At 39.6% G+C, this 17,723-nt stretch overlaps 1 protein-coding gene across 4 annotated transcripts; it reads left to right on the forward strand.

Annotated features, from left to right (window-relative positions):
* The first annotated feature begins 1,848 nt into the window (after positions 1–1,848).
* On the forward strand, positions 1,849–17,578 carry LOC131247909 (sec-independent protein translocase protein TATA, chloroplastic-like). Of its 4 annotated transcripts, none has more exons than XR_009172082.1 (5): positions 13,732–14,169; positions 16,403–16,498; positions 16,588–16,636; positions 16,808–17,021; positions 17,296–17,578. XR_009172082.1 is itself a non-coding variant. In XM_058247866.1 (4 exons), exons 1-4 carry the CDS (start codon positions 2,266–2,268, stop codon positions 17,388–17,390), a joined length of 546 nt encoding a protein of 181 aa, XP_058103849.1. In that variant the 5' UTR covers positions 1,849–2,265; the 3' UTR covers positions 17,391–17,578. The 4 variants fall into 4 exon arrangements, 2 of the variants coding, with proteins under 2 accessions (XP_058103849.1, XP_058103848.1); XR_009172083.1 differs by having other exon boundaries at positions 16,808–17,017; XM_058247866.1 differs by lacking the exons at positions 13,732–14,169; positions 16,808–17,021 and adding an exon at positions 1,849–2,571.
* Positions 17,579–17,723: the final 145 nt, after the last annotated feature.

Consider the following 17,723-nt stretch of genomic DNA (forward strand, 5'->3'; position numbering starts at 1 on the left):
GCCAGTCTTCTGTTGCTCATAAGAAGTATTCAATGGTGGGCGTTCAATTCCCACTGTTTCCCATGGTGTGATCTACTTGATCTTTGAATATGCTTCCATTATGGGTTCGAACATGGATAATTACATACACATTGCAGTGGCCCTACATAGTTTACTCAAGTCGGGATAATTCTTATTGACGGAGTCGACTTGCGACGTCTCTTGTGTAGAGATGTATCTACCGTGCCACCAGCTCGATCGTATCATCTCACCTAACGTCTTTCCCAACTCAGTGGGCCCCACAGTTCTCCGAGTCATCCTACATGTGCTGCACGTGTGCAGTACCATGGTGAACACTCTGTCATCATCAGTGAGGCAAACTTCGATACTCTGGCAGTGTGATGTATGATACACATGCATCCAGAAATTTACAGTGACATGCGGTCGGATGATTGGCTCAACTTAAACTCAAAATGAAGCATATCCAAAGATTAAGTGGACCACACAACAAAACAGTGTGAATTGAACATTTACCTTGGAAAATTCTTGGGGGCAACAGAAGTTTTCAACCAGGCTGATATTTATGTTTTCTTTTCAATATATGTCTCTGCGATCTTATAAACAGTCTGGATCATAAATAAACATCACTGCGGGTCACACGAAGGTTTCAACAATGAAAATTATTATTCCCATTGTTTCCTGTCATAAGGTCTACTTGATTGTCATAAGGTCTACTTGATTTTTAAATATGCTTTAATTTTGGGCTCAACCCCTAAAATGAGCTAGAGAAACGGATGGACTGCCGAGATAAACCACATACATTAGTGGTGGCCCCACCCCACCAGTATTTATTCAGTACGGTAAAAGCATATTGACTTACTCAGTACCCAATCTGATTTGGTTCCCTATTCACAAATCCGGCGGTAACATGTGCCGAGGGTAGGGGTGTACACAAACTGAGTTAGCTTGGTTAGCTCGCTCGACTTAACTCAAAAAAGCTCCATTCGACTTGGTTCAAAGCTGAGTTCCAGCCGAGTTAAGCTGATTTTTTTTTTAGCTCGAAAAAATTACGAATCGAGTTCAAGCTTGCTCGAGCTTAACTTGACTCAAATTGAACCCCAACTCGACTCAAACTTGGATTGAACTAGTTCAGTGACTCAGTTACTTTGATATTGATGTTGCTTACCAAGCGTTTGATGAAATGACTCAATGAATTGTCGGCTAGTGACAAGGAAGGTACGTATATGAAACAAATATAGTTTTTTCTTAATTTTGATGTCGCCTAGAAGATGTTTGATGAAAATACTTATAAACAGCTACTGCTGTTTTACCCACAATGAGAAATTGAAAGGGCACAACATGCGTTTGTGAAAATGCCGCAAAGGCTTGATTTTGGCTTGAAGTGGCCTAAGTTGTTGACCGAACCGAACCGAACCGAGCTTGCCAGTCAGGTTTGAAGACTGAGCCGAGCTGAGCCGAGTTCAAGCTGGGTTCAGCTAGTGGCCAAGCCGAGTTCGAGCTGGGGTCAACTAGTGGCCAAGCTGAGCGGTGTACACCCCTAGATGAGGGGAGGCACATGATGGGCGGGAGCAGATTAAGTGAGACCTGGAACACACCCTAGACGGTGCAGCCCTTACCATGGGGCCTACTTTCATGTATGTATCCGGTATTAATGCATTCGTCCGTTTTTCTAGATCATTTTAGAGCATTTTGCAATAAAAAAATTGAAGCAGATCTAATTATCAGGTGGACCATTCCATAGAAAACAATGGTGATTGAACCCCTACTATTAGAAACTTCTTATGGCCCACCTCAATATTTCTATAGTGTTTATTTGCCATCCGATAAGGTCATATTAGCCTGGATCTAAAACTTTTGTGGCACGTTAATGGTCAATCACCAGTGTGTCCCATGGTATGGTCCACCCCATATTTGGATCTGCTTTATTTTTGGATAATGCCCTAAAATGATCTAGAGAAACGGATGGACCGTGTGGATACAGTCTACATACATCAAGGTGGGGCCCACCATCTTGGGTGAGTCCAGGGTCTCACCTAATCCGTTCCCCTGATGGACGGGTTGGACTTCACTCATGCATCATGTGGCCCCACAGTGGAAGGTACCACTGCAGCACGCCACAAATGTAAGTGCCTGTGTATCACCATCACGCTCTTCCAGAGTACCAAATAACTCCGGTGTCATCATCTATTCGTCGCTGGAATCGGAGACAGAAATCTGCGCCAGATAGAGGATAGTAGAACGAAAAAATCACAGGAAAAAGGGGAAATGGAGATCTCTGCAACATCTCTTTTGCTTCCAACCGCTCCATCACTTCATCATCGAGCTTCTTCCCTTTCTTCCTGCAATTCCATTTTCTTCAGCCAAGGAAGAAGAGATTTCTTCAGGAAGCACAACAGTAGCTTGGTCTTGGACAGAAGCAGAGCCCATAAGGGCCTCAACTGCCGCTGCTTGTTCGGGCTCGGCGTGCCCGAGCTCGCCGTCATCGCAGGTGTTGCCGTCCTCGTCTTTGGGCCGAAGAAATTGCCTGAAGTCGGTCGTAGTATCGGAAAAACCATCAAGGGCTTTCAACAGGTGGGGTTTTTTTTTTTTACCCTCCTTTCTTTATCTATTTTTCTTTTTCATTTTCTTGATTTTAATTTAAATGGATTACTTTCTGTTTCGGGTAAAAGGAAAATGGATTCTCGTGTCTGGATTATTTTTGTTCAATTTACGGTGAAATCTGTCTGTGATGTGATTTTCGGTTTTGTTTTTTAATTTTGTCATTTTTGTATTCATGTTGTTTTGTGGCAATCTTGGATGAAATTTGGCGGGTTCTGTTGCGTTTTGTGTGTGTGTGTGTCCAAATATCATGATATTTTGCACCAAATTAGACTAATTAATCATGAAATATCATGAATTTCAGGCTATTTGGTTCAACCAAATGCACCCTGGTTTAATTTCCAGATTGATTTTTTTGCACCTACTTTGCAACACTGGCTTGGTTCCTATTGGGTGCATGATAATGTTGATCTGGAAGAACTGGAATATGGTAGAGCCATCTCTGCACAGGACACATGGAAAAGTGATGTGTGAATCAGGTCAATCCATCTACTGGGCACTTGCCACGGATGGCCTATGTTAAAAAAGGGAAAAAAAATAAAATCCAATCTATTAGACAATCATGTCCATGAGCTTCTTCTAATTTCCCCACGTATAATTTGATGGTTTACTATTTCCGTTTTCTACCTTCACATTGAGGGCCACTGATCAGATGGGTAGGATTGTCTAACAAGTGTGATTTAGGAGTCGTTTGGATGCATGTAAATGGTTTAATTGGTAAAGGATTTACAGGTGAATGATTTTCTGTGTTTGGATTGCCTGTAAATGGAGATCCTGTAAATAATTTACAGGCAAAAAAGGTCATCCAAACGCAGAGTGTAAATGATTTCCCTGTAAATCATTCACAACTTGCCCCATTTACAGGCATCTTCCATGCTAAAACCCAGTAGATGGATGGAACCAATTGACACATCGCTTTCCCACCTACTACGAAGAGATGGCTCTAGTACATCCAGGTTCTCCGGGCTCTACAGTAATCTTGCGTTGGATCATACTGGGGGGGGGGGGGGGGTGGGTGGGGTTATTGAATGTTTAACTTTGGTTGAATTTATCATGATGCATTACCAGTAACAATAAGACATTATACCTTCAGATATTTTTCGACCTTGTTGTGTTGACTTCCATTAAAACATCTAGGTGAGAATGCAGACGATACACAATGATAATAGGTGTCCATATTGGGATGCATTGATCATGCAAACTGACACAAACAATAAATTGTTTTTTATATACATTTTCATGCTGTGATACAAATTTTTATACCGCATTGATGGATGAATTTATTGCGATACATTTCCTATAAGATACATCCTCCCCGCCGCACCCCTCCCAAAAAAAAAAAAAAATCCCTATAAGGTACAATACCTTCTGATGTTTTGAACCTTGTTGGCTCCCTAGTTTAATTGAGTGGCTGTGTTTTCAGGTGATATTATACCATGCTTGGGCTGAAGTTAATTAAGTATACTTAGGTTTTCAACCTGCACAAGTGGGGCCCATGGCCAGTGGTCCAAACTGTTGATCTTATGGGGCGGATGGCTCATACACCAAAAACCTCCTAGATGGAGAAATACTAACCCTTCAATTGGCGTTGAGCAAATAGACAATTAAGAAAGAAAAATCATAGCCGTGGTCTACTATCAACTAAAAAAAAGGCTGAATATTTGATGGCTAGGATCTTCCAATTTGTGAATGTCTGGTACTTGGGCCCGCACATCCATGGGTTAGGTTCTTGGCTGAACCCCTCCTCGTGAGCCCCAAATCCATGGGTTCTACCTCACACTCGCCACCAACCTCACATGGGCCGCCCACCTCGAGTGTGCTCTCGCATCCCATAGGCCACCTCACTCAAGCCTAGTGTGAAAATGCCCCTACATTAATCACTCTCGGTGAGGAGTCTTGAACACGAGACTTCCCGCTCTGATACCAATGTGAAGTAGGACAATTAACCACTTGCTCTAAAAGCTCGAACTGATAGACCATGACGAATTAATTCCTTTATCTCATAACTCAGGCCCCAAATCCATGGGTTAGGTCCTCAGCCAAGCCCTCCTCGTGGGCCCCAAATCCATGGATTCCACCTCACACGGGCCCCAAATCACATGGATTTCGCGGGCTGCCCACTCCGAGTGTGCCCCCGCATCCCACAGGTCACCCCACTTGAGCCCCGTGTGAAAATGCCCTTGCATTATGATGTTTTTTCGACTGATAACGCTAGGATTTGGATTTTGTAAAAGTGAAATTTACAGTGACCTCTTTATGGTAATGGTTATCTGCAACTAGGTTATTTTCTCTGGATTTGTTTTGTGCTGTTTATGTGTTTTTTTCAAGCTGATATTGATGTGAAATGGTGGGCATGCGTCATTTCTCAGTGAACATCTTTTATTAACTTTGGAATGTTTTTGTTGCACTTGTAGTTTTGGAACTATTGATGTTGATTCACCAGTAGCAATGAGGTGGTTCATGGTTGCCTCAAATTTGGTGTGTAATGCTGTTATCAATGAAAAGGGCTTTTAAAATTGGTTATTAAATAGTGAAAGGTTGTTTTGGAGAATCTTCGGATGAATTAAAAGAAGATCTAAGCTCATGAAATTAACAAAATTGGTCGCCTACCACCCATATTTAATTAGCATCATAAAGCATCTCACCTCTTATAAGAATGACATCACACGGTGCATATTGAGCATGAAACCCAAAAAGAATCTGTCTCCAAGTGTTGAGAAAAAACTTCAGTTCTTTGTTTAACTATTCATAAAAGACTTTTTTACATGTATAAATACTTAACACAAAGCAACTAATCTGTAACGTTCATTAATTCTAATCTGAACAATACATTCAATGACTAAAATACCCTTAAATTTGACCACCTTATAGCTCTCACATGAATCAGCCATAAGATACTCGATGATATCGGGATGGTGTGATCTTGGGCTTGCAAACATGACTAGTTTCATGTCATTTGGACAGCGTTTTGTACCTGAAAAGTGACCCATAAACTAAGTGAAGAAAGGGTATCAAAAGTTGGAACCTTAGCCCTTCCCAATTCCTTCTCTTTTGCCTCATCAATGCTCCTTACTAGGGATCCAAATTTTCATTTTATATGCAATTTTTTCTCATCCAGTTACCTGATATTTGCATGTTTCAGGCATTTAGCACAATGCATGTTATAGTTTCACTTCGTTGATTTTTGCTTCGCCTTGTGTACATTTCGTCTCTGTAATTATTTATAAGAAAAAGAAGTCTACATCCACCATTTTGTAATTGGAAGCATAGTGACAAATCTCGTTCTTGGAAATTTCTCGGGTGTTTTTCAGATTTTTACGTTTTTCTTGTGATATCATTGGGAAAATCTTGCTGAAATAATATTTATTATAAATTGCTAAATAATTTTACAAACTTGAAATATATTAGTATTAGCTGAACTATTTTAGCTGAAATAAATTTTCTGTTAAAATCGCAATAATTTTGCAGTAAAATACAAAACTGCCGGGATTTTGAAATTCTTGCAATATTATCACGATGTTATCGTTTAATCAAATTTCTGTGAAAATATTGCTAGATTTTCAAAATCATGGTGATGTTTGTCACAATGATTGGAAGTGGGAAGCGGAATATGACATACATAATTTTTTTCCTTTCCTTTTGTTTTATTTATTTTTACATCTTTGTTCCATAAGTTTTGAAATCTAAATGGAGCAGTGTCATGTGAATCGCTGAATTATGGACTATGGTTTTCTAAGTCCTAATCATGTGAATCATTGTCATGTAACCTGTTGATGATTGGCTACAAGTCTATGAGAGGCCGGGGTTAATAGATTATCAATTTCTTTCTTTTTTATGTGTTTAACTGATGAACTGATTGTTTATTATGAAATTTTGAAGTCGAATTTGTGATTCTCTACTGTTGTCCTATCTTTTCCAACGTCTATTTTCAGCCGTGGAAAATTTTAACTTCTATCAAAAAGTGAAAACTCTAGATTTTTTGGCTAACTTGATTTAGCACTCAACTGAGTCTCTAATGGATTCGGACCCCACCATTTGTTGACTCTGTCAAAATGTTTGTGATGTTTTTCCACATTTAATTGACTCAAGGTATTCCGTAACGGTAACGGTGGCCGTAATGGCCACCATCATTACCTTTACGATACGGGCTGTAACAGCTGTTATGGCCTACCACTCTACCTCTCCCTCTCCCTCCCTCTCTCTCTCTCTTAAAAAAAATTATTAAACCTGAAAAACCTATATCAGCCCTGTCATGGACCGTTATGGCCTTCACGAGGGGCGTAATGGGCCGTTACGGGGGCTGTAACAGCCTTTATGGGTAATTTTTTCTGTAACGGCTGTTACGGCCTTTATGACCCCGTAATGTGTAACAGCTGCCACCGTTACCTTTATGTAACGGCCTTTACGGCCCTGTAACGGCCGTTACAACACACCATGAATTGACTACAAATCTCTATCACAAAATTTGCATACTTCTTGTTCAAATGGAAAGTACTTTTATTATTTGTTTTAATAATGAATTGTTGTCTATGCCCATATTTGTTATAGATGTATATTGCTTGGATGGCAAGTGTGTTTATTGCCCTCCCTTTATGTATTATCTATGCCTATATTGAGATTGTGCATCTTCTTAGCTCTTTGTTGCAAGATCCTTCCAACATGTGCCACTCCTAATTCAAATCACGCTATAGACTTGTGCTCTGGCTCCCTAATGTAGGGGTATTTTCACATTGGGCTCAAGTGGGGTTGCCTATGCGATGTAGGGGCACACTCGGGGTGGGCGAGGCCCACGGGGGAGGTCTCGTGTTCGAAACTCCTCACCAGGGGTGATTAATGCGCATTTCACACCGGGCTCGAGTGGGGTAGCCCGTGAGATGTGGGGACACACTCGGGGTGGGCGGCCTGTGTGAGGCGGTACTCGTGTGATTTGGGGCCCACGAGGGGGGTTTGGCTGAGGTCCTAACCCATGAGATGTGGGGCTTGGGCTATGAGATAAAGCGCCATACTCTAACAGTTCGAGCTTTTAGAGCAAGTGGTTAATTGTCCTGCATCACTCCCGCTTTCTAGCTGTTTACACTTGCTAACATTTTCAAAAAAATGCTTCCCCAGTCCCTACCGACTTTGTTGCTGGTTTGCTTCACCCCTCGTGCAGCTATATTTTAGCCTCTTCCCATTTGTATGATATCCATTTGGATTCCTTCTTTTTCAATTCTAATGATTATTTTTCTTGTAAACAGAATAACTTTTTTCTGGAATTCTTACCCATCAGTTTTGCCTTTTTTGTAGATTTAAAAATTCCCACAGCTTTTACTTTCATTTTCTTTTGGTGGGTTCCATAGGATCACTTACTGAGATTGGGAGTTCGTTATATTCAAAGGGTAAATTCTAGTTTGTAAAAAAGAAAACAAAAGAAAAGAAAAAGTGACAGATGAGACTAACCTCATTACTCTCTATTTTGCTTTAGGCGACCTGTTCAGAGATGTGGAACATGCTTTGGGTTTAACCACTATCTCCTTAGCTTCTTCGATAGCCTAAATATATTTTCTCCCTCTTCTTAATTGACAAAGAGACTTCTATTATCATTGAAAAGAAAAAAGAAAAAAGACTGACATTTATTAAGATAAAAAAACTGGGCAAGATTAGAACAAGGGAAAATAATATTTCCCCTGTTTTAAAGATTCTCATCGGAGGTTTTTTTGCTTCTTTCTAGTGGGGTTCAGACCACATAGTGTTGCCGCTGTTTATGCTATATCTAAGTTGTTTGTGGCTAGCGCTGTTGGGCTTGATCGCTTCTCTCTCCTTGGCCGTTTCTTCGGTAACTTGAATCTGCATGGACACAAAAAATGGATCAAAATATCCTTAAGTCCTCATGGTTTATGATTTGAATCTTACAGTTTGAATACAATATTATGGGAAACAAATTGACTCTTATATTGAACCCTATTTTCCAAAAATCCTGGTGTTTAGAATGGCATTACTATAAATAAGAGCATTAGGTGTGTTGATGTATTACCCTCATAACCTCTCTTTCTTTCTTCTCTCTTCTCGCCTTTCCACTATTCTTTTTCTATGACTTCACTATGGATTTAAACACTAAAAAAATTAAAATCAAAAGTTACTTGGGCTTTTTTGGGACTAGTAGCATCTCTCACAATTGCATTAAGCACTTTTGAGAAGGATTTTTTAAAGATCATTTTCATAATATGCCCTACAGGGACGATTCTAGCCATGTTGAGATGGATGAGTGGCAAGATGAGAAAGGGTAGAATTAGAACTGCATGCATCCAAGGGAACATATGAGTAGCCCAAAAAGGTAATAAGATGAGGAAAAGCAGATTTCATGTGCAATGGAGACCCAAAACTGCACCATTAGGGTTGAGTTGGTTCAAGTTTAAGACTCTAAAAGGGAAAGGAGAAAGTCCAAAAAGATACAGGTGGAGGTAGTAAGAAAATATTTGATGACCTATGGTCTAACTGAGAATATGGTCGTTGATAGAATTGGATGGCAGAATAGGATTTGTAGCCAAACCCAGTTAGTTGGAATAAGGCTTAGATGACAACAATGACATGTACGAGTCGCCGTGATGGTTATTTTGGAGATAAGTGTCGACACAATCGACATTTTTTGAGATTAAGTGTCAACAAAATTGACATTGATTGACAAATTGGTTTAGATTTGGAGTGCTTATTCTAGCTTTGGCACTTGGAAGTTGAAAGTCTGAAACCACTATCTTTTTTCTTTTCTTTTCTTTCCTTTCTAAACAACAACTGACTGTGTTGTTGACTTGATTTGCCATGATGGTTATGTTGGAGATAAATGTCGACACAATCGACATTGATTGAAAAATTGGTTTAGATTTGGATTGCTTATCGTCATTTTTCGGGCTCCTAGCTTTGGCACTTGGAAGTTGAAAGTCCGAAAACACTTTTTTTTTTTTTTCTAAACAACAACTGACTGTGTTGTGGACTTGTGGTATTATGTCAACCTTTTGGACATTTCCTGAGATCCCTCCTTTTTATGTTTTTCTTATATCATTTTAGATTTTCTTATGTTTTCTGGGTCTGTGCGTCTGGGAGGAGGCTTGTGAAGCTAAGTGAAAGTACACCCTTGGAGAAGCACTTGGAATCCTCTATAAGAACCATACAAGAAAGGTGCTGGCAGAAGGAGACTTGTTGAACTTCATCTCATGGGCTAATTCGCAAAAATTCCAAGCCTTGGAAATTAGCTTTCATCTCCTGGGCTAATTCATAAAATTCCTGGCCATGGAAATTAGTTTTCATGTTCAATGAAATCTGGGCTACTTTGTCTACCGCCATTGGTAGTGGCAAATTCTCCTGCTGATGCAGTAGCAAAAGAAGCTGTTTTTCGTGAAGATCTCTGAATTGGGAATTTATTTCCTCTTTGGTTCAATCCCATGGTCCAGATGACCAAAGGCCTTGGGTACCAAATTGGGTTTCTTGTAAATATGTATGCTTCTGAAGGTTCAGTTGCCAATAATACCTTGCCGAAGCTTCGAGTATTTAGTTATGAATGAAATAGACAATATACGATCAATGAGATTTGCCAAGTGCACTCGTGTGTGCAATAAAGGTCATGTACATGGCACACGTGCCAGATTCATTCCATCTATCTGGTTGGTTTTTTGCAAAAAATGTTTCTGGTCCAGTCAGCTTGTGGGTCCCAATATTGGAAACAGGTGGATGGGTTAGAAAACTCTGGCCAAGTTTTTCAAAGCAGTACATATGTTTTGCAGAGAGCAGCCCACCTGTCCAGTGGATCAAACTGATATTTGGGCTAGGGCATCAATATAGTGGTGCGTTTCTGATGTATGGATTGGATCTCAGACCTATCGTGCATCAGCTTTATTGCGCGCCTTTGGAGCTTAGCAAAGCTCTATTATGAGTAGGATGTTAGTCAGTACTGGTTATCAATTTTGATGCCTACTGGCAGCTTGGTTTGTGGGTAGTTAGACATTTGACTGAGTCCAATATTCACCATTTGTGATTTTTGTGTCTCGACCTTTACAGGCGGCTAAGGAGTTTGAGACAGAATTGAAGAAGGAGCCTGAAGATTCAATTGGATCCACTGCAGAGAAATCCACAGCTGTCAGTGAAAGCGAGAAACAAGACCTTGGAGTCTCAGGCACGAAAGAGAGCTTATGAGATCTGACGTGTATGATTCTCGAAATGCCAAGCCTTTTGATCCATGCAATTGTGTGTTGTATTTGAGTTGCAATGTTGTAGCTAGGATTTGATTTGCATAGATGAATTTGTTCTTTCCTCATGGAAACATATGTAATCACTCTTTAAGAAATTGATTTTGGATCTTAAAATCATAGTTTTGAAACTTGGGAATATGTGTTTGCTGATCCAGACCATTATTCTGGTTAGCCTCATGCTGACCAAGGTGTGCCCTGAAAACCTTCCAGATTGGAAGATCCTGGCTATCTCTCTTAATTGTCAATATACCTAGGTCGTTAATATCTTCCAATCTGGGAGTCTGTAAATTGTAATAGGCCCATCAGATAAGCGGTATGGATGGCCAAACCACAACCTTACTAGCAAGTCTTTCTGAACTGCCCATTGTTTTCATTCAAGGGTGCAATTACCAAAAATGCAGCCACTTGCTGTTTATAACCATTCTTTTGTGGACAGTTGCTCTGAACATATCTTGACTGTCCAAAAATGGCAATGAATCAGTGCTCCACCAATTTTTTAACACACACCACATGATTTGTTGAACCCATGACCTGAGTGTTGTAATGCACAAAGTCCACAACTGAGGCATGACTAGAGACCCAGTGGACACATGGTTTACATCAAGTGTAGTAACCGTTCTTTGCACTACCGTTCTTTACCCAGTCGCACAAAAATGTGGCTCTCTGTCTGGACCAATTGGTAGACCGCTTCATGGGGCGGGCCAATGTTAGAAGTTTGCAGTGTCTTGGCTGTTAGCCTTTTTACCTTGTAAAAAGAGCTTTTACTTTTCTTTCCCTTTTCTTTTCTCTTCTGCACTATTGCTCGACAATGGGGCCCACTATTCAGGTGTCTGGACTGATGTGCGTGTATGTCACATGTATGGATGATCTCTTGCCGCCATTCTGAAAATGGTTTAAAAAAAGTGTATATGGTCATGCATATGTTGATTGCATGAGGCCTCAATTACCATTTAGTATATTTGTATCACCTCGTGTATGAGATCTGCAGCTGGACTGACCATATATATCTAGAGTGATCGGTCACATATATATTTAGATTGATCTCGACTGATCAAGACCGAGAATTGCACTGTGTAGGAGCGACGTAATTCAAGTCCAAGGCTCTAAAAGAGTAAAGGAGGCCCCAAAGGATGTGGGTGGAGATAATTAGAAAAGAATTGATGAGATATGGTTTAACTGATGATATGGTAGAGTGGAATGGCCTTAAAGAATTCGATGATGAAGATGAGATGGGACCAAACCTCAGGTCGGCTAGACCATGTGAAACATGTGAGATGGGAAGTACCCCTATTAAAATCCTCCAAATCGTGTGTGGAATCAGTCATGGTGTGTATATCCCGTCCAATCCACTCATTTGACACACGACACCACCATGAATGGATTTCCCAAGATTGAAGACATTCCAAGACTCGTGGGTGAGCTTTTAGGCATGTGTGGTCCACCTAGGCGTTTTATTTGAGATATTTCTAGAATCCATGGTAAAAATATGGTGGCCCACCTGATGAACAGAGTGGATGTGATGCATGTTTGTTCCATGTAGCCCTCAGTTAGCGCAAGTTAGGCAGACCGCATGCACATGCGAGTCATGATAGTGCTGTCTATCGGGGCTTCAAGGAAACCACCAGCTCGGTGGATCTGGGATTTTGGGGTGTACCATGATGTATGTGTTTTATATCCATGCTGTCCATCCGTTTTTCCAACACATTTTAGGTCATCATCCAAAAATTGAAGCAGATCCAAGTCTTAGATGGACCACACCACAGAAACAATGTTGATTGAATGCACACCATTAAAAACTTCCTAGGTTTCACCGTAATATTTATTTCCATCCAACCGGTTGATAAGTTCACATGTAACCGTATGAAGGGAAAACGCACATATCAACTTGATCCAAAACATTTGTGGCCCCAAGAAGTTTTTAATGGTGGGTGTTCAATTAACACTGTTTCCTGTTCGTATGGCTCACCTGATTTGGATCTGTCTCCATTTTGGGCTCAAGCCCGAGCTGGTAAAACGGATGGAGGGCTGGATATAAATCACATACATCACGGTGGCCCCACAGTGCGAGTGCGCCGGTTACTCGGATGCATCGAAGCGGGTAAGTATTACTCCCCCTTCGACCTTCCTATCGGTGGAGAAAGACTTTGATACTCGCGGAGTGTGATGGATGATGGAAATTCAAATTAAACTGTCCAAATTATGGGTCCCAGTTAGAGGTATTATGAATTTAAAATTATTCTTATTTAATCATCTGATTATCAGATTGGTGGACATTTATTAGAATCTTAAAAATGAAAAATATCCAAGGGTCCCATTTCATCAAACACGTGCCCAAGAATCAAAGGTCAGGATTGTTCTACAATTTTATTTTGAAAGAAAAAAAGATACAGTGATTTCCACAATTTAGTGGGTTTGATTTCAATGCATGTCATGTGTAGAATTTCCAAATACATGTGTATCAAGCTTTGTACGGAGCCGGACTATTAATAACTTCCCTTTTTCAAATTATAAATTGAGAGTTATATGATACTTACGCAGTGCATGACGCTTGATCCACCGGCACTTACAGACATCAACTCAAATTAAGCTGATAAAATCATAGATATAACTGTTTCCAAGTCACCATATCAAAATTAGATTGGTTGAAGAATAATAATCTCTGATTTAGGGGCCACTTTTTTGTTGTTGTTGTTGAAACACGACCCTTGGGGTTCCTAGTTAAAACCATTTAATAAATGTCCACTGATACTATAGTTAGATAATGAAATAAGCGCATTATTTTCACCATGATACATCCAAACATAAAACAATAAAATTTTCAAGTCAATTTGACTTAATTTCAATGTAATATCTAAGTGCCTGCGTATCATCCATCAAACTCTGCCGGAGTATGAAACTGAGAAGGGACGCGACACTATAAATGCACCAAAACACAAACCGAAAACCTCATTTTCCCTCGTACAGAGCGTGACAGAGGCAGATGAAGAAGAGAGCAGCAGCAGCGAAAGGCGCTTCGAGCGTTCTTGTTTCTCCCCTCCCTGTCTCATCTCCTTCTCAAACCCTACGATTTCCGTCATCCTTCTCCGACTCTCCTCTCAAACCCTACCATTTCAATGCCGGCCTCCGCCCTTCTTCTTCTTCTATGAAGAAAACCAAGCCCCCTCCTGCCTCTCCTCTCCTCAGCCACCTCTCTTCCCGGTCTCCCCCTCCTAAATCCGTAGCTTCGATCTCAGATCTCAAAGATCTCGCCTCTTCCGGCTCTGATTCCATCAAGAGGCACCTTGATCTCTGCCATTCCGAGATCCTCAAGGAAATCGACTCCTCCAAGTCCAGACTCTCCAAAAGATTCAAGGTATTTGGAAATATCTCTCCCTATTTCTGAAGAATTCCCGTTCCTTTTCGACTCTACTGTAATTTGATATTCTTTTTCTGCTTTCTATAGAGATTTCCGCGATTTCTTTTCACATGAACTGGAAAGTTTGAATAATTCCTGTTCCGTTTTTTTATTCCGCTGGAATTTGATGTTCTTTGACTGCTTTCTGTAGAAATTTCAGCGTTTTCTTTTTTACATAAACTTGGAAGTTCCTCGCACTTTCTGAAGAATTCCTGTTCTTTTTTATTCCGCTGGAATTTGATACTTTTTTGACTGCTTTATGTAGAGATTGCAAATTTTTTCCCCATACACTTGGAAGTTTCTCTTGATTTCTGAAGAATTCCAGTTTCTTTTCAATTCCCCTGGAATTTGATGTTTTTTTTTTGTGCTTTCCGTAGAGATTTCAATTTTTTTTTTCCACATAAACTTGGAAGTTTCTCTCGCTTTATGAAGAATTCATGTTCCTTCTCAATTCTTCTGGAATTTGATGTTCTTTGACTACTCTCTGTATAGATTGCAGTGTTATATATATATATATATATATATATATATATATATATAATTGGAAGTTTCTCTTGCTTTCTGAAGAATTCCCATTCCCTTATAATTCTGCTAAAATTTGATATTCTTTGACTGCTTTCTGTAGAGATTTCAGAGTTTTCTTCAAATAACTTATAAGTTTCTGTCAATTTCTGAAGAATTTATGTTCCTTTTCAATTCTGCTGGAATTTGATGTTCTTTTACTGTTTGTGTGTGTGTGTGTGTGTGTGTGTGTGTGTGTAGAGATTTCATGATTTTTTTCACATAAGCTTGGATGTGTCTCTTGCTTTCTGAAAAATTCCTGTTCCTTTTCAATTCCACTGGAATTTGATGTTCTTTGACTGCTTTCTGTAGAGATTTCAGCATTTTTTTCCCACATAACTTAGAAGTTTCCAGTTGATTGAACATCTTCTTCTTCTTCTTCTTCTTCTTCTTTTTCACCAAGATTGGATCACATAACTTAGAAGTTTTTGTTGATTTCTGAAGAATTCATGTTCCTTTTTAATTCCACTGGAATTTGATGTTCTTTTACTGCTTTCTGTAGAGATTGCAGCGTTTTTTTTTTTTTCCTACATAAACTTGGAATTTTTTCTCTCTTTCTGAAGAATTCCCATTTCTTTTCAATTCCACTGAAATTTGATTTTCTTTGACTGCTTTCTGTAGAGATTTCAGCTCTTTTTTTCGCAAATAACTTGGATGTTCATCTTGATTTCTGAAGATGTCTCCTTTCTTGTCAATTCTGGTGGACTTTGATGTTCTTGTACTGTTTTCTGAGATTGCTCTTTTATTTTATTTTATTTTATATTTTCACATAAACTGGTCTGATTAGCTTTTCTTTATTTCTATTATAGCTAGAGCTAGATCTGTCTTCCTTGATTCTGATGTGAATTGCATGCTTTGCACCTCTGCATGGATTTTCTCTCTTTATTTTTAGTTCAAGATGATGTGGAAAGGAAATGTACTTTGGGGGCTTGTAATTTCTCCTTTTCTATTGAAGTATGAAGCTTAGGTTAAGAATTACTGTCCATGGCAGTGTCGTTCTCAAGCATATTGAGTTTTGTGATACAACAAGATCTAATTCATCCAAAATTTTCTGTTAGGATCACAAGAAGGAAGAGATTGCTAGGTTGCATTATTAGGATTTTAGTGATTAGCTTTGACATATTTATATTCCATTGTTTCTGTTGGACATAATAGATGCCACTCATTTGCTCCAAGTCGTGCTACTCAATTCCATGCGTTGATTGTGTGATCATCAATCTGGAGACTGCTTGGTGTGTGGACTGCACCTTGGATTGCTCATGGCCCAACCATCACGTTTTTCAGATGTTCCTAACCATTTGATCAAAAGCCTGCACGTAGGTGATCAAACCATGAAGGGCCTTTTTGTCTTGATCATTGATTTGCAGGCCACGACTCAATTTGGATTTGCCTAATCGGTGTGACATTTGCAAGGTCCCACATACAGAGGTTGTCCCCACAGATGAATGATCCAGATCGATGATCATGTTGTCCTTGTGTCCGACGAAGGAATTGCATCATAACACAGTGGATTGATCAACCAAATAAAAAAAAAACTAAGCAACTACACCAGTGGCTTCAAAAAAAAAAAATCTTTTCAAACACTTACCAGAGAACTTTGTGCTATCTTTCACTGTTTGTTTTATTTCAGATCCAGTCACAGGCATGTCTGCAAGTAACAGAGGAAGCAGAGAAGGAATATAAGAAATTATCAGACTGCATTAGTGGAAATATGGAAGTAATGAAGGTGCTTTCATCTTCTCTGTAAGAATTAACTATGGGTTCTCTTTGAAGGTCCTTACTGGCGGGAGTATAATATGGTTATTTGTTGGTCAGGCTTCATATGCAGAATTCATTACAGAAGCACAGACTTCTGCATCCCGTGGTATATAATATTTCCTTGGTCTATTTTTCTTCCTTTTCTTCCTTTTAGTTGAGATCGGGACTCATCTCAGCGTTACTTTCTCATTGGTTTTAACATTAAATGCTCAGGCTAGGGTAATTCATTGCAGTAGCCAGTAAGGAGGTTTGACTTATAGTTTGCCTATTTTTGTAGTTTGAAATGGCTGCAGTCCCCATTGACAGCTGAAATAGGGGCTGCATAAAGCTTACCGTGCATAATTTTGAAGGTGGTGCCATGCCTTCCGACAAATGGAAGTTGTGATGGGAGGCCTGGAAGTCTTCTCTAACTATCCATGTTTCCCTCAACTGGAACTGTAGAAACAGAAAGAACCAGCACAGATAATGAGCAACTCCTCGTGTTCCAGTAGGTTCCTAGCTTCTGAGAAATCATGACTAGGGTACTAAACACATGCTATCGAGCAGGCATCCATGGAAAATGCTACCCAAGTCCAATTAAGTTTTATACAAGCTTTAAAATTAACAACTTCCTCTGTAATCGATTCGCGACAAACCTAAGCATGAGATACCAATTAAAACTCATAAACTCAACCAATAGGTAGAAAGAATTTGTGATTTTCTAAGTGTTATTATCCTTCGATTTTTCTTTAAATCTTTCACATCTTTTATTTCTAAACTGTTCAGTATGCAAGGGATCAATCCCTGAGCTGACAAGGTCCCTGGAGAAAGCCATTGAAGGCCTGCGCTGCCGCTATGGGATCCCATCCACTACAATATAACTAGTTCCAGCCATTTCATTGACATGAGCTTCTCAGTGAGTACAACTTTCCTTCATCTTTTCCTGTTCCTTTTAACGGGCAGATTCTAATTCCTGTAAAGATATCAATCAGTGAGATGCCGTATCTCTGTGAGGTTTCACATTTTCTTATTTTATTTTTAATTGAAATAATTCCAGTTAACAGTCTTAGTTTTGTGTTATTGAATAAATAAAAGCACTAACCTACACGATAGCTTTATAATTTACTGGATTCAGAGAGATTTAGTCCATAGTAAAAGGAGGATAGATTGATTTGAACTTGCCAACTTTATTATGAGGAGCGGAGTCTTCAACC

Source organism: Magnolia sinica, chromosome 6 (assembly GCF_029962835.1).
Source record: "Magnolia sinica isolate HGM2019 chromosome 6, MsV1, whole genome shotgun sequence".
NCBI lineage: Eukaryota > Viridiplantae > Streptophyta > Magnoliopsida > Magnoliales > Magnoliaceae > Magnolia > Magnolia sinica.